The sequence below is a fragment of the Lynx rufus genome, unplaced genomic scaffold, assembly GCF_022079265.1.
Source record: "Lynx rufus isolate CCGP_SWC_20201006 ecotype Redwood Valley unplaced genomic scaffold, mLynRuf1.p SCAF_15, whole genome shotgun sequence".
Taxonomy (NCBI): Eukaryota; Metazoa; Chordata; class Mammalia; order Carnivora; family Felidae; genus Lynx; species Lynx rufus.
In genome coordinates this window covers 33,347,235-33,374,149 of record NW_025814829.1, presented here as the reverse complement: position 1 = coordinate 33,374,149, position 26,915 = coordinate 33,347,235, and the positions used below count along the sequence as shown (strand labels likewise).

General features: G+C 37.1%; 1 protein-coding gene across 6 annotated transcripts in view; it reads right to left on the bottom strand.

Moving 5' to 3' along the window:
• The window catches only part of RPS6KC1 (ribosomal protein S6 kinase C1), a 179,752-nt gene that overhangs the window by 56,476 nt on the left and 96,361 nt on the right, over nucleotides 1-26,915 (bottom strand). For all 6 annotated transcript variants that reach the window (XM_047076832.1, XM_047076833.1, XM_047076834.1 and 3 more), the window contains one exon: nucleotides 25,285-25,377. In XM_047076832.1, coding sequence (XP_046932788.1) covers nucleotides 25,285-25,377 — 93 coding nt within the window. The remainder of the gene's footprint in view (nucleotides 1-25,284; nucleotides 25,378-26,915) is intronic.

Here is a 26,915-nt window from a genome sequence, read left to right as displayed (position 1 = left end):
AGGAGAGCACACTGTGGTGGTCTGGGGGTGAGGGAGGGGAGTGTTGGACAATCTGAGAATCAATCCAGAAAATAGGGGCGAGATCACAAAGGTCTTGGTAGACTTAGCTAAGAAGTTAGAACTGAAAACTATGTTAAAGTATTAAAGGATTTTAAGCAAGAGAGTTTTTAGTTTTGGAAAGGTCTTTTTTTTTTTAATGTTTGTTTATTTTTGAGAGATAGAGAGACAGAGCATGTGTGAGTTGGGGAGGGGCAGAGAGACAGGGAGACAGAACCCCAAGCAGGCTTCAGGCTCTGAACTCTCAGCACGGAGCCTGATTCCGGGCTCGAACTCAAGCACTATGAGAGCATGACCTGAGCCAAAGTCGGACACTTAACCAACTGAGCCACCCAGGCGCCCCAGAAAGATCATTTTTCTACAGCATCGGCTTTATGAATTATTCTGGCAGCAGTGCTAACAATGAACTGGAGGAAAAGCAGACTAGAGGCACATGACGGTACATCTTAAAAGGGGAATAAAGAAAATAATGCAGACTTTGAAACTTACACATAATTTGGGATGCCGAAATTTTTAATCTGAAATACAGCTGAAGGAGAGATAAGTTAGCTGTAAACGCCAGTACCTAGAGGGCACTGGGTCAACCTGAAATAATTACACTAGCTGTACGTCACCTATAGGACTCTTCCCTATTTTGCTGAAAACATTTGTTAACAACTTGAAAAAGGTCAACAAAGACATGCTGGTCAGGATTACAGATGCTATGAGGTGTGAAATGGGCTATACAATGTATTAAATGTAACACTCTCTTAAATATAGGTCACTACCCCCCATAAAAATGTCACTAAATAACAGTAAAGAAATTTTAAAAGATACACAATGATAACTACAAAGAAAACATGAGAGATGAGAACAGACGGCAACATTTTAGAAGATAAAAAACATGCCAAATGTCTCTAGGTAGGAAAACCAACAAAAAGCAAGCCGATTCTTACTGCAGAACTCCAAAAATAAGAGGTACCAGGTATTTCCTGAAAACAAGACTGGGAAAACAGCCAGCCAGGCAGCTGCCCTCCTCCTCCCTGCAAAAGACGAGAGGTTTATTCTCTGAAATACTACAGGCATTGAGAGTGGAATCAAGGAGTGTACTGAAAACAAGGGCATTATGAAAAACCTGCATGTTGAGTTGGTGAGGCCATCAGTCCCCCTTCCACCACTGGTTCCCAGAATGCTGCTGGTCTTAGACTAGCTCCCTAGGTAGGAGATGGTAAGGTTCTTTTCTAAGGAAACCAATTGATCTAAAAGATACACAGATTCTGACATTCATTAGGTCTCCCAGCAAAACATCTGGAGTGTTACCCAAATTGAAGGCTACCAAATGCCCAGCTCAACAAAAGGAAAAAAAAAAAAATCCTAGAGCAAAACATACCATTGTGAAATTTCGGAAATTCGGAGTTCTCAGAACAAAGAGAAGATTCTAGAGACCTCCGGCAAAAGAGAGAGAGGGGAAAAAAACAGGCCACATACAAAGGATCTGGAATTGAAACACAATATACAAGAATGATGAAGGGAAGTGTCAGAATAACAGAAAATGGAGGAATGAGAGGTAAGCAATGTAGCAGGCCAAGGGACAAACCAGTCTAGGATGGAGCAAACGAGGAGGGTATCCAATAGACAATGCTCTGAGAAAACCACAGATCTGATGGATTTCCCAAGGTGTCTAATTGTATTGAGATGTTTTAAAGTTGTATCGGAGGGTTTAGGAATAACTGATTGGTACACAGAAAAAAATAAGCAAATTAAAAACGATGGGTAATTTATTAACCCTGAGAAAAATAAAAATTTGTATGAGGAAGACCCAAGGATACTTCAACAGACTGGAGTTAGGCCAATGCAAGCAAAATAAAACTAGAAGGCATAAACATAAAAATAATACCAATTGGAAAGACAACGTAATTATCCCGAAATAACTACAAACTGATTATTGGAGAAGGAGAGTATTAAGACTTACCGCAGCAGTATTTGGCTCAAGAGAAAAAAAAGACCCTCTGAGTTTCAAATGTGTACAATGGACTTTGAGGCATAAGTAGCTCTATTTTTATTCATGCTTCTTTACAGCCCCTTCTATGCCGCTTTAGAATTGACAGACTGACTTATCTCTCCTGCTAGACCAAAGAGAAACCGTCTTTGTAGCATCACATTCCCAGCACCTAACACAGTGCCTGCCACAGGACAGCATTCAAAAGAAGTTTGTTAAATGGATAAATAAAAGGCCCTGAAACTGAAAGTGGGGCACCAGAGACGGGCCAAAAGATCCGTAATGCAATGGGTCAGATGACCTTAAAGTCCTTTTGAGGACTGAGATGATACACCCAAAGCATAGCTAGTAAAATGAAACGACTCCCTTTACTTTGAAATTACTTAGGTTGTCTTATAATAAAACTGCCATAAAAACCGATCCCTAAAAGTATTTCAGAGAATCATCCTTTAAATACTAAAAGAATTTGAGTTCTCCGGAACAAAAATACGCCATTTACCTAATAATTAACATTGAAAGTGCACATAAAGGGTTTTGCAAGCATAGAATTCATTTTATATACTCTTTCAAAAAAATTTTTAAGTTTACTTGAGAGTGAGAGAGAGCAGGGGAGAGTCAGAGAGAGAAGAGAGGGAGAATCCCAGACTCCACACTGTCAGCGCAGAGCCCGGTGTAGGGCTCAATTCCATGAACCATGAGATCATTACCTGAGTCAGGTAATCAAGAGTCAGATGCTTAATCAAATGAGCCACCCAGGCACCCCTTAATTTATATACTCTTAATTATAATTAAGATGTGTACTTAAACAACAGGGAGACAGATTAAGATACCAGAGCACTGAACATTATGAGACACAAGTCATATCAAACATATGGTCGTTCCTTATTTTAAAAAATAGGTATATTGGATATAGTTTTCTTAAGATGATATTAATATAATCAAAGCCCATTTTGATGCTGTATATAAAACCTATGGGTAAACTGCATTCCCTTCAACAATATGCATGAATTAGTTTGTAATTATTAACGCTACCCATACAATTTGGTCCTATTAGTATCTATCCTTTAGCCTCTTGGTCACTCTTAAAGCTTTAAAAGGACCCCCTCCCCACCCACACCACAAACATTTCAAACTGTTTCATGCACCCGCCCTATCATTTTCCCCCACATTCGTAACAACCAGTGCTCCACGGCATTCTTGAAAGCATGACTTCTGTCTATCCAACTCACTGCTGTCCTCAGTATATAATGGTCTTCAACACAACATCTCAAGTGACTCATAATGGCTGTGTACAAATGAATCAGAAAGCACATTCTGACACTAACTTCTTTGCATCATCCTCAAACAGAGATGCACAGAGTTAATGGATTAAGTTAGGTGTACAACATAAGTCTACTTAGGGTGTGGATCCAAAAAGAGGTATTTTATACTATAACTCATACCCGGGATTGGTATAATGCTCACAATGCCCGAAACAGTCTGGCCACTATTAAAATGAGGTGTGTATATGAGCCAAATGCCACAGTGCTTACCAAATCAATGGACTCCTTCAAGTGTATTATAAAAACGAACAACTACATTAAAAATTGTTTAGTAGCAAATTGTGAAAAACTGCTTTCTTTATAACATTAGTGGCTGCTAGAAGAGACCATCCAAAGGTATTTATGTAATCTATCCCAGTATACTCTAACAATGCTAAAACAGGATTACTCAGAATCACTAGCACTGAGAACTAAAAGAAACTTTGACCTGTTGTGCTGTGAAAATACAAAAGATACAAAAAGTTCTCTAATTATTAAAAAGAAACAAATCAATAACGCTAATAGCAATCATGAATAAAAAGAAGAAGATAACAGGAAAAACTGAACATCACACATGAAATTAAAAAGCAAATTGATAGGTAGGGGTCTTCTACAACCCCCTTCACGTATTAAAATCCAACAAGTCAACATATATTTACTGAGAGCCTGTTATGTGCAAGCACTGTAACGGCCATGAATAAAAGCATGATGAACACACCAAATATGGTCCCCGCCCTACACGCGCTTAAAGGTGAGCATGGGGCAGGGATAATTACAAACACTTTAATAAGTGCTATGCTAGAGGATGACAGGTCCAAATGGAATGAAGAACAATGTCTGATTTAGACATGGGACCATCAGAGAAATCCTGGAGAACTGCATGGCTGGCAGAAGAACAGGAGCTTCTTGTAGACAGATGCAGACTCTTTCTTAAATTCATGTAAGGCCACAAGGAATCTCTGGAATACTTGTAGGGTGGGGAAGAAAAAGAGGGAGGTCCCACTTTGATGCAGGTAAGAGTCAGAGTCAGTATAATTTAGATGCTAACATCTTTATGACTTCATTTGAAACCATAGGCTAATGGGGCCCACATGTATGTATAAACACACACAAATAAAGAGGAGTATATATTAACACGTAAAAAGGATGCTCAACAGGTGGCAGAGTTATGGGGGAACTGCATCTTTTTTTTTAGCTTATTTATTCTTTTCTTTTTCTACAATGAACAATGTACACAACGAGAATTTTCTGTGTTGAAGAAACATGAGAAAACACCTGGATATTCAAGACAAAGGTTTACAAATCCTTAAATAAAGAGAGAAGTCTTAAAAATCATTAAGGGTACATGATCCTCTAATTAAAAAAATATGGAAAAAGGAAATGAAACAGTCATTTCATAAAAGGAGAAATATAAACAACCAATTAATGTTTTTAAAAATTAGTCCTCATTAGCAATTAAAATTGCATATTAAAATGATAATGAAATCCAAATTTTCATCTAGTAAATTCCATTTGTTAATAAGGATGTGAGGAATTTAGTCTTCTTATATACTACTAGTAGGAGTATATATTAGTATAATCTTTCTGGAGGTTAACACACACATGTATACTCTTTGACTCATGATCTCCAACTCTGAAAAAGTATACTAAAGAAATCATAATAGGAGATAATTTATCTCTAAGAATATTCATCACAGGCAGAGAAAATTAGGAAAACAACCTGAACAGCCAAACAATAGGGAACTGATTAAATAAATTACAGTATGTGGTAGTATAGTATGAAACCATTAAAGAGAATAATTTAGAGTAACATTTCCCAACTGGATCACATAGAATTTCTGAGGTTCACATTTTAAAGATGGTAATGGTGTATATTTCAATTTCTAACAGTTTAATCAATAAATATAATAATTATTTCAATATTTTTACCATTAAGCTAATATAGTTTGAAAGCATCAAAATGTTTATGAAATAAGCAATGCATGGTGGTTTGTAAGGATCAAATGAGACCCTGACTCAGGCATTCAAATTAGTTACAACAGAACCCTATTAGTCACTGTGCAGGTTTTTGACTGCTATAGTTTTAAAAAAATGTTACTATTCATATACTAATTTAAGATATAAGATATAAGGTATAAGGGTAAACTGATTTTTTTTAAAGCAAAGCTGAAGAAATAATGCGCTGAAATATAAGAAGTTGATAAGGGACATAAATGTTATAATCATCGCATAAAATACAGTTGTGAATAATTATAAAGATCTCTGGTGTTGGAAAGAGACAGTCCTGGGGTCAAACCCCAGCTTTGCTACTTAGTAGTGTCCCTAGACAACATACTTCACCTCTCTAAGTTCAGGTTCTTTATGTGCAAGAAGAGGTAGTGTGTAATCCAAAGAGTTCAGCCTTAGGAAAACTCAAAGTCATCCAAAAAGTTACAGTGATCTGAAGCACATCTGTAATAGATAACTGGCTGTCAGGACCAGTTTGATCACAGTCACAATCTTCTCCTTTTACAATTTTAATATCAACTATTATATGAATTTTAGGTGAAGGCACTATTGAAGGTCCCCACAAGCTTTCACCAAACCTGTAATTACTATGTTGATTTTTTTCCTTTTATTTATTTTTTTTGAGAGAGGGGCAAAGAGAGAGAGCGAGAGAGAGAGCAGGGGGGCTCACCCAGGGGCTCGTGTTCATCCGCAGCAGGGCTCAAGCTCACCCTATGTAGGACTCAAACTCATGAACTGTGAGATCATAACCTGAGCCAAGGTCAGATGCTTAAGGACTGAGCCACCCATATGCCCAATTATTTTCCCTTTAAATAGACTTCATGGGTGCCTGGGTGGCTTAGTCAGTTAAGCATCCGACTTTGGCTCAGGTCATGATCTCATGCACGGTTCATGGGTTCGAGCCCCACGTCGGGCTCTATACTGACAGCTCAGAGCCTGGAGCCTACTTTGGATTCTGTGTCTCCTTCTCTTTCTGCCCGTCCCCCACCCCCCCACTTGTTCTCTCTCTGTCTCTCTCTCTCTCTGTCTCTCTCTGTCTCTCTCTGTCTCTCTCAAAAAATGAATAAACATTAAAAAAAATTTTTTTTAAATAGACTTCATATTTTAGAGCACTTTTAGGTTCACAACAAAATTGAGCAGAAAGTAGGGTTCCCACATACCTTCCACCCCCCAACCAACCACAGCATCCACTACTATGAACATCCTGCATGAGACCTGGTACATTTGTGGGAAGTGATGAACCTACAGCGATACATTATCATCATTCAAATCCCACAGTTTACATTAGGGTTCACTCACAGTGCTGCTGTACATTCTATGGTTTTTGACAAAGGTATGACATGCATCTACCATTATGATATCATACAAAACCCTGTCTCCACTATTCATCTCTCTCTCCTCCCAATTGCTTGTAACCACTGATTTCTTTACAGTCTCCATAATTTTGCCATTCATACAGTATGTAGCCTTTACTGACTGGCATTTTTCACTTAATAATATGCATTTAAGGTTCCTCCATGTATTTTCAAGACTTCATAGCTCATTTCTTATGACAACGAATAATATTCCATCATCTAGATATAATCCAGTATATTTATCCATTTACTATTAAAGAACATTTTGGTTACTTCCAGGTTCTGGCAATTATGAATAAAGCTACTGTAAACATGCATGTGCAGGTTTTGGTGTGGACATAAGTTTTTAACTCATTTAAGGCCAGTACAAAGAAGGGATGTGCTAGATCATATGTTAGGACTATGTTTAGTTTTGGGGTGCCTGGGTGGCTCAGCATCTGACTCTTAACTCACGGTTTGTGGGATCAAGCCCTGCATCGGGCTCTGTGCTGAGAGCGCGGAACCTGCTTAGGGTTCTCTCTCTCATCCTCTGACCCTTCTCCACTCTTTCCCGTGTGCGTGCACCTCTCTCAAAGTAAATACAAACTTAAAAAAAAAAAAAAAAGATTCTTTCTCTCCCTCTGTCCCTCCCCTGCTTGCACTCTCTCTCTAAACAAAAAAACAAACAAAAAAATGTTTAGTTTTGTAAGAAAAACTGTCTGCCAAAATGGCTATACTATTTTGCATTCCCACCAGTGATGAAGAATTCCTGTTGCTCCACATCCTTGTCAGCATTTGGTGTTGTCAACGTCCCAAATTATGGCCATTCCCTAGTAGTATCTCACTTTTTTTTTTTTTTTTTTTAGTTTGAATATACCTGATGATGTATGATGTGGAGTATCTTTTCAAATGTCTATTTGCCATTTGTATATCTTCTTTGGTAACACATCTGTTCAGAACTTTTGCCCTTTTTAAAAAAATCAAGTTGTTCATTTAGATTTTAAGAGTTCTTTATATATTTTGGTTAACATTCCTTATATGTCTTTTACAAATATTCTTCCCCAATCTGTACCTTGTCTTATTCTCTTGACAGTGTCTTTTGCAGAGCAGAAGTTTTTAATTTTAATGAAGTATAGCTTATCAATTAATTCTTTCATGCATCATGCCTTTGGTGCTATATCTGAAGTCATCGCTACAAACAAGGTCATCTACATTTTCTATTTTATCTTCTAAGAGTTTTATGGTTTTTATAGTTTTGTGTTTTCATTTAGGTCTATGATCTGCTTTGAGCTCATTTCGTTGAATGACGTAAGGTCTAAGTCCATTTTTTTACTTGTAGATGTCTGCTGGATGTGGAGTCCCAACACCATTTGTTGAAGAGATTATCTTTTCCCCATGCTATTGCTTTTACTCCTTTGTCAACAAAGATCCCTAGACTATACTCATGTAGATCTATTTCTGGGCACTCTCTTCTGTTCCATGAATCTGTCTGTTCTTTCATAAAGGTCTTAATTAGTGTAGCTTTATAGTAAGTCTTGAAGTTGGGGAGAGATAGTCCTCTGAGTTTGTTCTTTTCCTTCAATACTGTGTTGGATTTTCTTCGATAGTGGGTTGGACTTTTGTCACTCAATAAAAACTTTAGAATAATTTTCTCAATAGCCAAAAAATTACTTGCAGTGATTTTGATCAGGATTATACTCAATGTATTGATCAAATTGGGAAGAACTGAAATATTGACATTAATAGTCCTCCTATCTATGAACATGTAACATCTCTCCATCTATTTAGTTCTTTTTTTATTTGTTCCCTTAAAGTTTTGTAGTTTTCCTCATATAGATAGTATACACATTTTGTCAGACTTATACCAAAGTATTTCTTTTTTTTTTTTTTTAATGTAGGCTCCACACCCCTCGTGACTCTGAGATCAAGAGTCGCATGCTCTACCCACTGAGCCAGCCAGGCACCCCCCAAGTATTTCACTTTTTTGAGGGTGCTACTATAAGTGATACTGTGTTGTCTGTGTATGTGTTTATGTATGTTTATTTATTTTGAGACAGAGATAGAGAGAATGAGCAGGAGAAGGGCAGAGAGTCATGATCTCGTGGTTTGTGAGAATCAAGCCCTACATCAGGCTCTGGGCTGACAGTGCAGAGCCTGCTTGGGAATCTCTTTTCCTCTCTCTCTGCTCCTGCCCCACTCGTGTTCTCTCTCTCAAAATAAATAAAGTTAAAAAAAATCATAGTGTATAGCTCTTTCTGTACTGGATTCAATTTACTAATATGTTGACTAGGATTTTTGCACCTATATTCAGGAGATATATTGGCCTGCAGTTTTCATTACTTATAATAGCTTTCTTTTTTTTTTCAGTATTAGGATAATACTAGCCTTATAAAATGACTTAGGAAGTATTCTCTCTGCTACTACATTCTGAAAGAGACTGTTGGGAATTGGTATAATCTCTTCCTTAAAAGTTTGGTAGAGTTCACCAGTGAACCCATCTTGGCTGATGCTTTCTGTTTCTGAGAAAGTTTTGGAAGGTTCTTAATTACTAATTCAATTTCTTTAATAGATATAGGCCTATTCAGATTGTATATTTCTTATTGTGTTAGTTTTGGCAGATTGTGTCTTTTAAGAAATTAGTCCATTTCATCTAAGTTACCAAATCTGTAGGCACAGAATGGTTCACAATATTCCTTGATTACTCTCTTAATGTCCATGTCTGTACTAATGTCTTCTCTCTCATTTCTGATGTTAGAAATTTATGCAAGCTGTCTTTTTTTCTTTCTTAGCCTGGCTAAAAATTTATTGGTTTTATTTATCTTTTCAAAGAACCAGTTTTTGGTTTTGTTCATTTTCTCCACTGATTTCCTATTTTCAATGCCATTGATTTGTTTAAATTTTCATTATTTCTTTTCTTCAACCACTTTAAATTTGATCCTTTTTCTAGTTTCCTAACGTCAAAACTTCAATGACTGATTTTAGATTTCGTCAGTTTTAATACAGGTATTCACTACTATAAATTTCCCTCTAGCACTGCGTTAGCTGCATCTCAAAAACTTTAAGTTACGTTTTCATTTTCATTGAATTCAAACTATTTCAAATTTTCTCTTCGGATTTCTTCTTTGACCTATGTGTTACTTAGAAGTGTTACTGGGCACCTGGGTGGCTCAGCTGGTAAGCATCCAACTCTTGATTTCGGGTCAGGTCATGATCTCACATTTGTGAGATTGAGCCCCACATCAGGCTCTGTGAAGACAATGTGAAGCCTGCTTGGGATTCTCTCATGTGCTCTTTTTCTGCCCCTCCCCTGCTTATGTGCATCCTCTCTCAAAATAAATAAACATTTTTAAAAAAGAATGTGTTTGAAGTGTGTTATTTAATCTCCACATATTTGGGGATTTCCCAGTTATCCTTCTGTTACTAATTTCTAGTTTAATTCCACTGTGGTCTGATAGTGAATATTCTGTTTCCACCATTTTATTTATTTTATTTTATTTTTTTAATGTTTATTTAGAGAGATAGTGTGTGTGTGTGAGTGAGGGGCAGAAAGAGGGGGAGACACAGAATCTGAAGGAAGCCCCAGACTGAGCTGTCAGCGCAGAGCCTGATGTGGGGCTCAAACTCACGAACTGTGAGATAATGACCTGAGCTGAAGTCAGACACTTAACCGACTGAGCCACTGAGGTGCCCCTCTACGTTTCTACCATTTTAAATTTGTCAAGTAGTATTTTATGACCCAGAATATGGTCTAACTTGGTGAATGTTCCATGTGAGCTTAAAAAGAAAATATTTTCTGCTTCTGTTGGATGAAGAAATCTACAAATGTTCAGCTATGTCCAATTATGTTGATTCATGGTGCTGTCGGGTTCAACTATGTTCCAGTGATTTTCTGTCAGCTGAATCTGTCCATTTCTGATAGAGAAATGATGAAGTCTCCAACTATAATAGTACATTCAACTATTTCTCCTGGCCTCATGTACTGTGATGCTCATTGTTAGGCACATTCCCCCTATGAATTGTTATATCTTCTTGGAGAATTGATCCCTTTATTATTAAGAAACATATCTCTTTATTCCTGATAATTTGCCGTGCTCTGAAGTCTGCTCTGTCTGAAATTACTACAGCTAGTCCCACTTTGTTTTGATTAGTATGAACATGCTTAGTCTTTCTCTAACCCTCTACTTTTAATCTATATGTGTCTTTTATATTTAAAGTGTGTTTCTTATAGACAACAAATAGTTGCTTCCTGTTTTTTTTATTAACTCTGACGACCTCTATCTCTTAATTGGTGCATCTGGAGCACTCATGTTTATGATTATTGATATAGTTGGATATCTACCACAATTTTTACTGCTTTCTATTCACTGTCTTTGTTATCCTATTTTTCTGCCATTTGTGGCTTTAACTGAGCAATTTATATGATTTCATTTTCTTACCTTTTTTAGCATATCAATTATACTTCTTTTTTTCATTTTTCTTAGTGGTTGCCCTAGAGTTTGCAATCTAGATTTACAACTAATCCAAGTCCACTTTCAAATAACACTACACTGCTTCTCAACTAGTGCAAGTACTTTATAATAGCAAAATATTCCTAATTCATCTCTCCAATCCCTTATATCATTGCTCTTACTCATCTCACTTGCACATAAGTACATATAAGTATACACATACACACATAGGCACACATCACATACAAAGCACATATAATTGAATGTTTTGTTACTATTATTTTAAACAGACTGTTCCTTTCCCTTTCATCTTCTTCTGGTATTCTCATTGCACGTATGTTATCCCTTTGAAGCCGTCCTACAGTTCTTGGATGTTCCATTTTTTTAATCTTCACTCTCTTTGCTTTTTAGTTTTGGAAGTTTCTACTGACATATCCTCAAGCTGAAAGATTCTTTCCTCAGCCCTGTCCAGTCTGTTTACGCGCCAATCGAGGCATTCTTCATTTCTGTTATAGTATTTTTTATATCTAGCATTTTTTTTATTCTTTTGTAGAAATTCCATCTCTATGCTTACATTACCCACCTGTTATTTTTACTTAATTAATTTTTTTAAAGTTTATTTATTTGAGAGAGAGTGGGGGAAGGGCAGAGAGAGAGGGAGAGAGAGAATCCCAAGTAGGTTCCTTACTGCCAGTGCAGAGCCTGACGCAGGGCTTGAACTCCCGAAACTGCTAGGTCATGATCTGAGCCGAAACCAAGAGTCAGATGCTTAATCGACTGAGCCACCCAGGTGCCCCTACCTATCTGTTCTTGCACATTGTCTGCTTCTTCTGTCACAACATACAGCATATTAATCATAATGGTTTTAAATTAATGGTCTGATAATTCCAACAGCCCTCCAATCTGAGTCTGGTTCTAATTCTTGCTATCTCTTCAAACTGTTGTTGTGTTTATGTTGTCTTTTTGTTGTTTTGTTTGTTTGTTTGTTTGCCATTTAGCATACCTTATAAATTTTTGTTGAAAGTTATAGGTGATGTGCTAGGTAAAAGGAACTCCAATAAATAGGCCTTTAGTAATGTGGTAAGATGCCAGAGGAAGGGAAGAATTCTACAGTCCAAGATTATGTCTCAGTCTTTTAGTAAGCCTGTAACCCTGGGCTCTGAACTTCATAAATTCCTATCAGATTTTTCCCAGCTTTAGGTGAATCAAACGGCTGCAGGGGACTGGAGTTAGGTATTTCTCTTCCCTACCACCAGAAGGTCAGAGGGGGATTAGAGTTGGGTATTCCCTTTCCCCTACACCCAAAGCTATAGCTGGCTGGAATTGGGATTTCCCTGCCCCAAAGCCGCTTAGGCTCTAATAAAACCTGAGTAGATTAGGTTGTGGTAAAATCATTTCTCTTGAAGGCAAACCTTGTTAAGAATAGAATTCTGGTATATTTCCGCATCCCCTAATGGAAGTCTAAGGGAATTTTTCTCCAATACTCACTGTGAGAACCTGGTAGAACTGCAAAAGGTAAAACTCAAAAGAGTCTGGGCATTCCCCTGGAGTTTTTAACTCTCAGACTTGTCCTATGGAGCCCATTTGTCATTTAGAGTCTGGTTTTCTACCCAGGCAGTAGTTCCCATGTAGGTTTCTGCTCTAGTAAGCAGTGATTCTCTGTATCTGTATGTCTGTCTCTCCAATTTTGGAGGCAGCCATTTGCCCTATAACTTCACTTTCTGAGGATCTAAGAAGAGTTGTCGATTTTTCAATTTGTTCAGCTTTTTATTTCTCTTAGAAAGGAATGGAGACTTCCAAGCTGTTTACATGCCAGACCAGTAACCAGAAGGTACTACATTTTTAAATGTATTTTTAAGTATTCATAAACATAGGTTTTCAGTACCAAAATCATTAGTAGCATGTTATGCACAAAACCACAATAATAGACTACTTTATTTTAAAGAGATCTACATTGAGGGCACCTGAGTAGTTCAGTCAGTTAAAGCTCTGGCTTCGGCTCAGGTTATGATCTCTCAGTTTGTGAGTTCAAGCCCCACAATTAGCTCTCTGCTGTCAGCACAGAACCCACTTCAGATCCTCTGTCTCCCTCTCTCTTTGCCCCTCCCCTGCTCACACTCTCTCTCAAAAATAAACAAACACTTAAAAAGTAATAAAATAAAAATAAATATAGCTTCACCTATAGTACTGCTGAATATACTATAATATATTGAAACTATGGCTTTATTTGTATGTTCTAATTTGAGAATTGTTATTATAAACTACTTTTACAATATGCCTATATATCTAAACTATATACTAACAATAAAGTAGTAGGATGTATTATTTTCTTATAGATATATGACAATCTAATATACATTTATTATGAAGTAACATTCGTGGGAATGATTTCTTAAAGACTGCAACAGAATAAAATTTTTCAAAAAGTATGCAACCATGTTAAATCAGCTCACTTTTGCTGTAGTATGTAATCAATAATTGTAGCAATAATTATTAATGCATGTCTACCGTATTAGTAGTTTCTTTTATATGTCTTTGTCCTACACTACCTCAATTATCAAACAGAATGAACTATGGGAAATGAAGGAAGAGAAATATTAGTTTGGTCATTTTGAAAGTGGGATATAAATGGGAAGCATACAGTATATAATTATTTGAGGGTGGCTTTTTTTCACTCAGCATGATGTCCTTGATGCATTCATCCCGGCAGATGCGTGTTTCAACAGTTCATTCTTTTTTACTGATGAGTAATATCCCTCATCCCTGGTATTAATGTACTACAGCTTAACTGTTCACCTAATGTACGGTATTTTGGTTGTTTCCACAAATAAAGTTTTCTAATAGGTATACAGAAATATCTCTGTGATCTTATTTTGCATTTCTTTAATGATTCGTGATGTTGAACATCTTTTCATGTGCTAATTTACCATAATTTCATTTGGTGAAATGGCTGGCTTTTCATGTCTTTTGGTAATTTTCTAGTTGGACTATCAGGGTTTTTTTCATGTTGAGTTTCAAGAATTCTACATATCTTTTAGGTGAGTTTTTTGTCATCTACACAACATGCAAATAATTTCTCCCTGTCTTTAGCTTGTCTTTTCAGCCTCTTAATGGGTCTCTTGCAGACCAAAAGTTTTTAATCTTGATAATCTAATTCATCACTTTCTCCTTCTATGGATCATGCTTTCCAGCATGTTTAAAGCCTCTATAAGCCAAGGCTTATGTCCTAAAGATTTTCTCCTGTTTACTTCTAAAAGTTTTATGTTTTACATTTAAATGTGTGATCCATTTTGAGTTAAGTTTTATATAAAGTGTGGGGGAGGGGCCAAGATTTTTTTGTTTGTTTTTTTAGACAATGGCTATCCAATTCCTCTAGTACTCTTTGTTAAAAAAAAAAGCTATCCTTCCTACTTTGAACTGTTTTTGCACCTTTGTCAAAAGTCAGCTGGCCACACTTGTGAGCTATTGCTACACTCTCTATTCTGTACCATTGATTTATGTCTCTCCATACACCAATACCACACAGTCTTGACTGCTGTAGCTATGCAACTCTTGAAATCAACTAAAGTGATTGTACCCACTTTATTCTTTTTATGAAACTGTTCTAGCTATTATACTTCCTATACCTTCCCATATAAATTTAATAATCTCGCCTACATCCACACACACACACACAAACCTTCCTGAGAATCTGATAAGAATTGTGTTAAAACTGTATTATCAAGTTTGACTGTAAAAGGTACTGTATTTTTTTAATGTCTTTTAATTTTATTTTTAAGAGAGAGACAGATAGGGTGTGAGTAAGGGAGGGGCAGAGAGAGAGGGAGCCACAGAATCTGAAGCAGGCTCCAGGCTCCAAGCTGTCAGCACAGAACCTGATGCAGGGCTCTAACTCACAAGCCACGAGATCATGACGTGAGCCAAAGTCAGACGCTTAACCAACTGAGCCACCCAGCGCCCCATGAGTACTGTATTTTTTTTTTAATCTTTCACGGCTTATCTATTTATTTATGCTTTTTTTAATTTTATTTTTTATTTTTTAAAATTTACATCCAAATTAGTTAGCATATAGTGCAACAATGATTTCAGGAGTAGATTCCTTAGTGCCCCTGACCCATTTAGCTCATCCCCCCTCCCACAATCCCTCCAGAAACCCTCAGTTTGTTCTCCATATGTATGAGTCTCTTCTGTTTTGTCCCCCTCCCTGTTTTTATATTATTTTTGTTTCCCTTCCCTTATGTTCATCTGTTTTGTCTCTTAAAGTCCTCATATGAGTGAAGTCATATGATTTTTGTCTTTCTCTGACTAATTTCACTCAGCATAATACCCTCCAGTTCCATCCACGTGGTTGCAAATGGCAAGATTTCATTCTTTTTGATTGCTGAGTAATACTCCATTGTGTGTGTGTGTGTGTGTGTGTGTGTGTGTGTGTGTGTATATATATATATATATATATATATATACACCACATTTTCTTTATCCATTCATCCATCGATGGAAATCTGGGCTCTTTCCATGCTTTGGCTATCGTTGATAGTGCTGCTATAAACATGGGGGTGCATGTGTCCCTCTGAAACACCACACTTGTATCCCTTGGATAAATGCCTAGTAGTGCAATTGCTGGCTCGTAGGGTAGTTCTATTTTTAGTTTTTTGAGGAACCTCCATACTGTTTTCCAGAGTGGCTGCACCAATTTGCATTCCCAAGGGTACTGTATTTTTAATTCCAGTTTCTGTATGTTCACTATTAGTATGAAGAAATATAACATATTTTTGTATGCTCATTTTATATCTTGCAACCTTGCTGACTTCACTCACCAGTTCTGAATTTTTGCTAAATCCCATGGTTTTATATATGTAGACCATCATATCATCTTCAAAACAGACAATAGTATTTACTTTACAATCCATATGCCTTTTATTTCCTTATCTTGCTGAACAGCACTGTCTAGAACTTCTGGTACTACGTCTAACAGAAGTGCTAAGAGTCTGCCTTGTTCTCAATTTTAAGGAATAAAGCATCCATTCACCATGAAGTATGCCATTAGCTGTTAAGTTTTCTGTAGCTATTCTTTACCAAATGAGGAAGTTCCCCTCTATTCCCAGTTTTTAGAGAGGGTTTCCCCCCCCCCCATGAACTGGTATTGGATTTTTCAAACGCTTTCTGCATCAGTTGATATGACTGTGTGATTTTTCTTCTTTATCCTGCTACTGTGGTTAGATTCCATGGATTGATTTTCAAATGCTGTATTAACTTTGCATCCCAGGAATCAACCCTACTTGGTCAAAATACATAATTCCTTTTAGATACTGCTGAATTCTATTTGCTAATATTTTGTGAGGATTTTTATATCTATATTAATGAGGATTACTGGCCTGTACTTTTCTTTTTTGCACTTTGGTTTTGTTATTAGGGCAATACTGGCCTCATAAAATGAACTGGGAACTATTTCATCTTCTATTTTCTGGAAGAGAGTATGCAGAATTGGTGTTTAATTCTTTAAAAATTTGGTAGAGGGGCACCTGGGTGGCTCAGTTGGTTAAGCACCTGACTTTGGCTCAGGTCATGATCTCAAGGTTTGTGGCTTCAAGCCCCATGTCAGGCTCTGTGCTAACAGCTCAGAGCCTGGAGCCTGCTTCAGATTCTGTGTCTCCTTCTCTCTCTGCCCCTCCCCTGCTCATGCTCATGCGCGCTCTCTCTCTCTCTCAAATATAAAATAAAAACATTAAAAAAAAATTTTTTTTTAATTTGGTAGAATTCTCCAGTAAAACCATTTGGGCCTCAAGATTTCATTTTAGGAGTATTTCTGTTGTAAATTCAATTCCCTTAATAGTAAAAGGGCTATTCAAATTATCTATTTCATATTGGATAACAGCCTACACTTTTCTATAAATTGGTCCATTTCATCTAAATCATCAAATTTACATGTATAGGGGTTTTTGTACTATTCCTTTGTTATCCTTGTGATGCCCATGGGACCTGTAATAATATCCTAGTTTATTCCTGACAAAGTAATTTGTGTCTTCTCTTTTTCTGTCAGTCTTGCTAAAGGTTTATCAATTTTACTTATCTTTGCAAAGAACCACCTTTGTGGTTCACTGATTTTGTCTATGGTTTTTATTTGCAATTTCAATGATCACTATTTTTACCTTTATTTCCTTCCACTTGCTTAAGGTTTATGTTGCTCTTTTTCTAGTTTCTTGGAGTGGGAGCTTAGAGTGTTTATTGATTTGGGACTTTTCTGCTTTTCTAATATAAGTATTCAGTGCTATAAAAATTTCTGTCAGCATGCTTAGGCTGTGTCCCATCCATTTTTTCCCCATCGATTTTGATATGTTCTTTTGTATTCATTCAACAATATATTCAACAAATTGATGTTTGGTTTATACAAATCTAGACCTGCTGTGTGTTATTGGTGGATTGACTTATCATTATATAATGTTCCTTTCTTACTCTGATCGTTTTCTTTGCCTCAAAGTTTACTTTATGTTTTCTGTTTTTTCTCTCTGTTTTTTGTTTGTTTTCTTTTGCCTGCCTTACTGTGTGTTACTTTAACATTTTGTAGAATTACATTTTGGTTTATCAACAGTGTTTTTTTAAAAGTGTATCTCTTTAATTAGCTTTTTCAGAGTTTGCTCTAGTTATTATATACACATAACATCACTGTCTCCTGGTGTCATCATTTTACCATTTCAAATGAAGTGTAGAAAACTTACCTCTCCTTATGTCCCTTTACATCCTCTCATTTATTACATAATTGTCTTAAGTATTTCCTCTACATACATTTAGAAATAGGTAAGACAGTGTTACAATTTTTGTTCAACCATAAAACATAATTTAGAACACTGACTAGGAAAGGCGCCTGGGTGGCTCAGTCGGTTAAGCACCTGACTTTGGCTCAGGTCATGATCTCACAGTTTGTGGGTTTGAGCCCCACGTCGGGCTCTGTGCTGACAGCTCAGAGCCTGGAGCTTGCTTCAGATTCTGTGTCTCCCTCTCTCTCTCTGCCCCTCCCCTGCTCATGCTGTCTCTCTCTCAGAAATAATTAAACATTAAAAATTTTTTGGAAAAAAAAAAAACACTCAACAGGAAAAAAAAAGTATCTACTCATATTTTACCCTTTTCATTGTCCTTCCTTCCTTCCTAATGTTCTAAGATTCCTACCTTTAATATTTCCTTTGTGTTTAGAGAACTTAACTTTATTCTTTTAGGGTAGATTAGTGACAGATTCTCTTAATGTTTACTCATCTGAGAATGGCTTGATTTCCTCTTCATTTTTGAAGCATATTTTCACAGGATATGGATTTCTGGGTTGACACAATTCTTTTCTTTCAGGACTTAAAAAATGATGTGCCATTTTTTATGGACTCAATGGTTTTTTCTGATGAGAAATCCATTATCACTCAAACTGTTTTTACTCTATAGGTAATGTTTCCCTTGCACTGTCTTCAATTTTTTTTTTTTTTTGTCTAGTTTTTAGAAGTCTATGAGGTGCCCTACCATGGATTTCTTTGGATTTATCCTTTTTTTTAGGATCTAGATTCTTCAATCTGTAGGGTTATGTCTGGCTATCATTTCTTCAAATACTTTTTGGCTTTACCCTCTTTCTCCTCTTCATTTGTGACCCTAATGCCACATGTTAGAACTGTTGATTTAGTCTCATAGATTCCTGTCAGCGCCCACTTTTTCCCTCATTTTATTTTCTATTCAGCCTGGGTAATTTCTATTGACCCATCTTCAAATTCACTATTTCCTCTGTCTTATCATTCTGCTGTTGAGCCCACTGAGGTCTGTTTTCACCTTTCTTAACTGTATTTTTCAGTTCTAAAGCTTCCATCTGGTTTTTCTTTATATCTTCTATTTCTTTGTTGAGACTTCCTACTTTTTTGTTTGTTTCATATGTGCTTGTAATTGCTCACGGAAGTATTTTTATGATGGCTGTTTTAAAATCTTTGTCAGAGGGGCGCCTGGGTGGCGCAGTCGGTTAAGTGTCCGACTTCATCCAGGTCACGATCTCGCGGTCCGGGAGTTCGAGCCCCGCGTCGGGCTCTGGGCTGATGGCTCAGAGCCTGGAGCCTGTTTCCGATTCTGTGTCTCCCTCTCTCTCTGCCCCTCCCCCGTTCATGCTCTGTCTCTCTCTGTCCCAAAAATAAATAAACGTTAAAAAAAATAATAAAAAATAAAAAAAAATAAAATCTTTGTCAGATAAGTCTAGCATCTGTGTCATCTCAGTGTTGGTATCAGCTGATTATTTTTTCTCCACGATTTTCTATTGAAACCTGGATATTTCAGACATATTATAAGACTCTGCATCTCATAAAATTTTGTATTTTAGAAGTCCTTTCCTGACATGATTCTGATGGCGGAAAGAGATAATCGGTCTGTTACTACCAGGTAGCAATGGAAGTTCGGGTTCCCTTTTTGGCTTTCACGGATATCTGAGGGAGGAAAGTGGGACTCCTGGTTATTGCTAGGTAGGGGTAGGAGATCAGGTCTCTGCTGATACCACCCTGGCTGGGAAGAACAGAGGCACCTCATTACTGTTCCTCATGTAGCCTTCATTTTACACCAGGTGGGAGGTGGCTTCATTATCACTGGGTAGTGGTCAAACCTGGAATCTCTACCAGCCCTCCTCTAACATTACCACAGCGGGGAAAGGAAGGGGAGCCTCTTTACCACCAGGCAGGGCTAAAAGTCCAGGCTTCCCAAGTGATCACAATTGATATGTGTCATTTCAGCCCAGTGGGGATACAAGTTTCAGATCCCCACTTGGCCATTTCTTTTTTTTATTTTTTTATTTTTTAAAAATTTTTTTTTCAACGTTTATTTATTTTTGGGACAGAGAGAGACAGAGCATGAACGGGGGAGGGGCAGAGAGAGAGGGAGACACAGAATCGGAAACAGGCTCCAGGCTCTGAGCCGTCAGCACAGAGCCCGACGCGGGGCTCGAACTCACGGACCGTGAGATCGTGACCTGGCTGAAGTCGGACGCTTAACCGACTGCGCCACCCAGGCGCCCCGCCACTTGGCCATTTCTGACACCACGCCAACAGGGGGGATGCAGCACCTCAATGCAGCCTTGCAAGAATGAAAGTCTAGGCACCTCACATGGTCTCTGCTAGTGGTGGTGGGATAGTGCCAAAGTTTTGCTGTGGGGTTAGCAGGAGTAGAGTGGTTATTGTCTAAAAGTTTTCTGTCTTACTAAGCTGCCCATTTCATAGTCCTTTGCTCAGAAAGACCACACTTTCGCTAAGTTTGTTTTTTGTCTGTGCCTACTAACTTTGCTGAGTTGCCCATTTCACTAACATCCAGTCTGGAATATGTGAGGAAAAGAAAGTACAGGGAATTCACCCACATAGTCATTGGATCCCACAGCCCTTAGCCAGTCTTCCTTCTACTCTCCAGTGTCCAGTCTTCTGGTTTGTTTTCTGCATAACATCCAGAGTTTAGTTAGACTTAGCAGAAAAAATAGGGAAAAGGATCTCAATTCCATCTTTCTACAAGCAAAAGTGCAACACTTGTAATCTATCATTTAGGCAATATTTTTGCCACACTGTTTATTTAAATAAAGGATAAGGTCCTATGAATACAGCTCAACCCAATGTTCCCTCAATGAGCAAATACCCAAATATTGATGCTTCTGTGTTCTCAATAAGGACAGTTTACCCATATAGCATCATAGAAAATATTATTTAGGAAACTTAAAAAATAAGTATTTGTTTTGTACTTGTTTTTTAAGGTTCTCTCAACATCTACTCAATTTGAACAATCTCCACAAATGTTCTCAAAAATATTTTCGCTAAAATTATATTTTTCCAATGGCAAGTCAACCTAAGAATTCTGACTGGCAAGCTTAGGATAAGTTCAGGAGCTACCTTGATTACAAAATACCTAACACTTGATGTAATAAATAGTCATTAGTTTACAAAGTCTGTGGCGTCTCATAACAATGACTTCTAAAGCATCCCGTTGAACTTGTTTTTCAAGGAGTGACAATGAATTTGAGCAATCCAGCCATACCATCTTCACGGGTTGACCTTGAAAACACCACACCCACACCCACATGCAGGATGAGTCTGGCTACACACAACCCAGTAGAGTTAACTAGACATGAAGGGATCACATCTTGGTATTATTACTCAGATGGTTAAGTCAGCATCTTCCTTGCAGCACCCCCCCCTTTTATTTAACTCTTTTTTAAACCCACAGGAAGTTACAAAAATAGTAGAGTCCCATGTACCCTTCACTCAGCTTCTCCCAATGATGATACCTTATATAGCTATAGCACAATATCAAAACCAGGAAACTGCCCCTAGTACTTTACTGTTTACTAGACTACAGACTCCTTTATCCTTTTTTTTTTTTTAACGTTTATTTATTTGGGGGAGAGAGATAGAGTGTGAGTGGGGGAGGGGCAAAGAGAGAGGGAGACAGAGAATCCAAAGCCAGCTCTGTGCTGACAGCGAAGAGCCCAATATGCGGCTCAAACTCACAAACCGCAAGATCATGACCTGAGCCGAGGTCAGAAGCTTAACTGACTGAGCCACCGAGGTGCCCCTCCTTTATCCTTTTAATTGTTAAGTTACACAATAGTGAACTTTCTCAGAAACTTTCCCTACACTTGGGCATTCTAGTACTAAATGACCAATCCAGACTTCTAACTCAACTGCAAATTAGCTATACATAAGCAATTCTTATACCTACATACCTCATGCATAGAAACACAAAAGTTTGCACCCACACGTGCACAAATTTATGTGAAAACACCAGCAATCCATCCTTTTCATCCAAGTATTAGTTTTCTACTAATTTCTACTTTCCCTTGCTATTACTACATGAAGACTATGTGTAAGTGAATCTGAGGGCTAAAAGAAATCTTTATCTAATGTAAAACTCCCTCCAGTGCTTGAATTCCTTCTAGAACATCCCCACCAATGACTCTTCAGCCTTTGCTTGAATCTCTCTAATGACATGAAACAAATAAGTATGATGAAATCCAGTCAGCCTTTGGTCAATCCTAATTCTTAAAAGGCATCTTTAAGCATTAGCTAAACTTTGAAAACTTGTACTCATTTAGTTCTGGTTGTATCCCATGGGGATATTAACAAGTCTTATCCTTGACTACCTTCTTTCCAGGAAAACCAGACATCCTGGTTTGCCTAAGGTGATCTTAGTTTGCACCTCTTGATCTGGCATAATTAATACTTCCTTTCACCCTTAAGATTTGAACAAACAGTATTTAATCATGCTATCCTGGATAGCCCTCCAAAGAAAGGAAGAACACATGTGTTTTTATCAGGTTAACCATACCTCATTTTTTTAGCTATTCTTTGTATGATTTTGAGGGTCTTCACTAGCCTGATTATTCTTGCTCTTAAATGTTCACAAGCTTATTTATATTGCAAGATCCCTAATGCTTAAATTCCTTGTTGTACATATATATTAATGATGGATTTTGTAAGCCCAATTAAAGAACAGAAAATCATTTCTTTCCCTTTGAATACCAGACCAAGATACACCTATGGGGCAATGGAACTAGGGAGCAGTCTCATATTATACCAGTAGGTGTCACTCTATATATGATGTATTTAAAATTATTTAAGGTTCAATTTATTCCTTCAACAAATATTTAGTAAACACCCATTAGGTGCCAAGCATGATTCTAGGCACTGAGAACATAAAGAGCAAGACAGACAAGATCTTGTTCTAATGGAGCTTATGGTCTAGATACGGATGAACAAATTTGCTTTATTTACTTCCTATATGAAAGTCTGTAAAATCCTATTCTCAAGGGAAATTTTACTTTCCTAAGTTAACAGACAACAACACTCAAAATAACTCATAAAGAACAAATACTGTAATGAGATAGAATCAGACAAACTGTAGTCTGTACAGGCTAGATTAATGTATCCTGTGTATTTTCTAGCCATTTCAATTTATTCAACACTGTTCTTCCAATCTTCCAGTTTCTAAAAGCCAAATAGAAAAGAACTTATCTTTAAAAAAATTCAAACTTTCTGGGGTGTCTGGGTGGCTCAGTTGGTTAAGCATCCAACTCTTGGTTTTGGCTCAGGTCATGAACTCACGGTTCGTGAGTTCAAGTCCTGCATAGGGCTCTGCACTCCGGGGGCAAAGCATGCTTCAGCTCATCTATCTCCCTCTCTCTCTGCCCCTCTCTCACTTGCTCTCTCTCTCTCTCTCTCAAAAATAAACATTTTTTAAAAATTCAAATTTTTAAAAATCTATTCATGTTTTTATGAAGACTTATAAATTTTAAAAGATTATTTGCAAAGCCCATTAATTCCCAAGTACATATTTAGTTATCTCTACTTTGAAAAGTTAAATGTCACCTTCTCAACACCAAACATACTCTCCGGGCTAACAGAATAAAGACAGTAGCAAATTATGCATCAGCACAGAATTCGGGAATTCCTCCTCTGCTGAAGGTGCTTGTTTAGATAAACCTATGAGACTCATAGCTATTAGCAGGATTTCGAGGTGACTCACTCATGATTAGAGCATAGCAATGAAAGGTCATATTTTATCAAAACAAGCAGATCAAAGGGAGGGACAGACATTGCACATCAAAAAAGTATATTTGCTTGCACAGAAATCCAAGAACCTACGAACTATTCAGTTCTTATTTTGCTTCTCTGTACTCTCAAACAGATCATTCTCCAAACTGGAAAAGCTAGAAATATTTCAAAGAAATATTTCAAGCTAAAAAGACCTACTGCTTAGAACTCTTTAAGTCATAATTCAGTTATATGAATTTATTTGAGAAAAACAATGCTTATAATAATAAGACTGAGAGGTTCAGGTAATACTGAACCCAATGTTCCCTTTGGAATAGCTCAAACCATTAGCTCCATCTAAATTACCTGAGATACACTGCATATTGTTCAGTTTTAGCAACGAATCACATGCATACTTTAGCACACAAGAAGTACTCAACGAACATTAAGTTACCAATGACCACTGATGTGCTTCATAAAAGATGGTTAATAGAAAAAAAGGCCTAAATTAATTTATATCTTAATATTAAATAAAATATTTTCTTTTACTCTGAAAGGTAAGGTGATGGTTGACCAAATATACTTAAAACACGGTTTATTTGTGTGATTTTTACTTTTTATTTATTTTTTTTTATTGTTCTATTTTTTTTTTTTTTTGAGAGAGAGAGAGAGAGAGAGAGAGAGAGACAGAGTGTGAGCAGGCAAGAGGCAGAGAGAGAGGGAGACACAGAATCTGAAGCACACTCCAGGCTCTGAGCTATCAGCAGAGCCCAATGCAGGGCCCGAACCCAATGAATCGCCAGATCATGACCTGAGCCAAAGTCAGATGTTCAGCCAACTGAGCCACCCAGGCGCCCAGTGTGTGGTTTTTAAATTACACTTGTAAAGTCTCTGCCAGTACTGTGAATTTTTGGCATATCTGAGATGTCACCAAATGTGGAAAAAGTCAATAGCAGATATCTTTGTTATCTCTTTATTTTTATTCTAAATACAAAAGTAAAGGAGATGGGGGGGGCAGGGGGGGGGAGGCATGTGCTGGAAAAAAAACACTGTTTTTGGAGTCACAAATCTCTAGGTTTGAATTCCAGTACTACCCTAAGTTAGCCATCTGATTTCTGGGCAAGTTACTTACCCTGTTCTACACATCACTTTCCCAACATGATGCAAAAAGCAGGGTTGTGAGAAGGATTAAGCAAGTTGTTTTATATGAAACGCCTGTGTACGGCCGACACATTGTAAGTACTCAGTAAACGGTAGGTCTTAGGAGGGTGCCATTTTTTCTTTTTGATCATTAGATTGACTATACCAGTTAAGGCTGAAAACTACTGACTAACAAGTTTTTGTAACTAACAAAAAGTGTATCTTTACTCTGCTCTAGCAGGTTTATAAAACCAAAACCCCTTACTCAACCGAATGCCAACAAATATGCACCTTCTCCGTTAGCTCAAATATATTTTGCATGACCTTACATGAATTGCTTAGATAAAAGCTTTTTCTTTTCTGCTTTTGTTATTTTAAAGTGCAGATGCATTTGAGTCATTTTCTCCTTTTGTTTCATATCCTTAAGATCCAAAGCTTCAAAGACATAATGTCAGCATGCAGTCGATTTATGACTGAACTCTTGAAGAGACACTGAAGAATTACCTTGTCAATCACCCCAAGGACTCTGAAGGCCTTCAGCTCCTCGGCAGGGCTCCTTAGGTTCCAAGGGGGCCTTGAACTTAGTGATCCTGGAGGCTAATGGAAGATATCAAAGATTACACATCAATCAGGGAGGTACTTGAAGGAAGACTGCCTGCTGAAGCAAATGCCAGGCCAAAGGAAACTAAATTTATCATAAATCAGAGAATGGAAAGATGAAAGGAGGAAGTTTCTGTTTGTCTGTAATGTAAAATAAAAAAAATAATAAAATCAAAAAGAAAGAAAATCAAAAAGAAAAAGCAAGAAAAAAGTTGCAAGTAAATAAATCATGATAACATCGAAAACAAAATTTTAAAAAGAAAAAATAATGAGCTGATATAGTTTCTAGAGCAGTAATTCAATTCAAAACTGTACAGCTGTAAGGAAACTTTGTAACAAATGGGTAACTAAGACAACCACCAATCACAGCCTTATATTTACCCCAGATGGCTCAAGAGTAATTTAGAAGGAGGGTACTAAAAAACAATGTTATAATCGATAAACCTGGGGAGAGAGGGAACACAACAAGTCATTCTTTCTCATCATGAAACTACAGTCCTTTAATGTTACTTTATAAATATATACTTATGTATTTTAAGGCGATTGGCAGATTCAAGTTTAACCAGAACTGTCAACAATGGTGAAAAATTAAGAAACTCCATCATACAATCAATAATCGTTACAACTAAGGTCATTCAAGCCTAGAAAAGAAATGACTTACAGGAGAAAAAAATTTGTTTTAATATCTGAACATGTGTGATGTGGAAAACTAGGTCTGTTGGCTACAAAAAAGATCAGTGAAAACAGGAAGGGATTATTTCAGTACCACACATAGTAAAAGAATAAACCTTACTCCCTATCCATTGGTCTTAGTTTTTCCATGTCAATCAGTAAAGTAAGACATTTTTTGTTGTCTGAAGTCTATCAGAATATGCAGGAACATTGTTCTCCTCGTGAATGGAAGACAACTCTCCTGGTTAATCAAATGTCATGATTAATAGTTATTGAAATACCATTTTTGATACTTCAAGTCCTTGTACAGACCAATATCACTAGACAGGAAGCTCCCTGAGAACAGGAAATATACCTTATTCATCTTTATACTCTCAGTGCCTTGTGTGTTAGTCAGGAGACAGGAAAAGCAGAAAAGAGAGGAAGGAGGAAGAGAGGAGGAAAACAAGGGAAGGAGGTTACACAGATAAATCAGGTGTCATTTACAACTGGAAAAACTATCATTTGTGAAATTTTCTAAAAGCAGCAATTTTTTTTTCTAAAGCAACAATTCTAATTGCTTTCAAATATTTGTTTGTTTTTAGGTTTAGCAAGCAAATACTAACTTCGGTGTGCCTGAAGAGGTGATGTTCCCCAACTTCCTACTGTACTGCTTATAGTCTTTCTACTCCACAACACATTCTGATAATTAAAATTAATCTCTCCCTATTCTACTATTAAGGAAGAGTAAGAACTGCTTGTGATTTCTGGTAAGAGAACTGTTAAGGAAAAGTTATAGGGGGAAATAATACTTTAGATAATAATTTATCCATTACATTCATCTTTGAAAATATAGCTAAATGCACCTAACATCCATGCCTCCT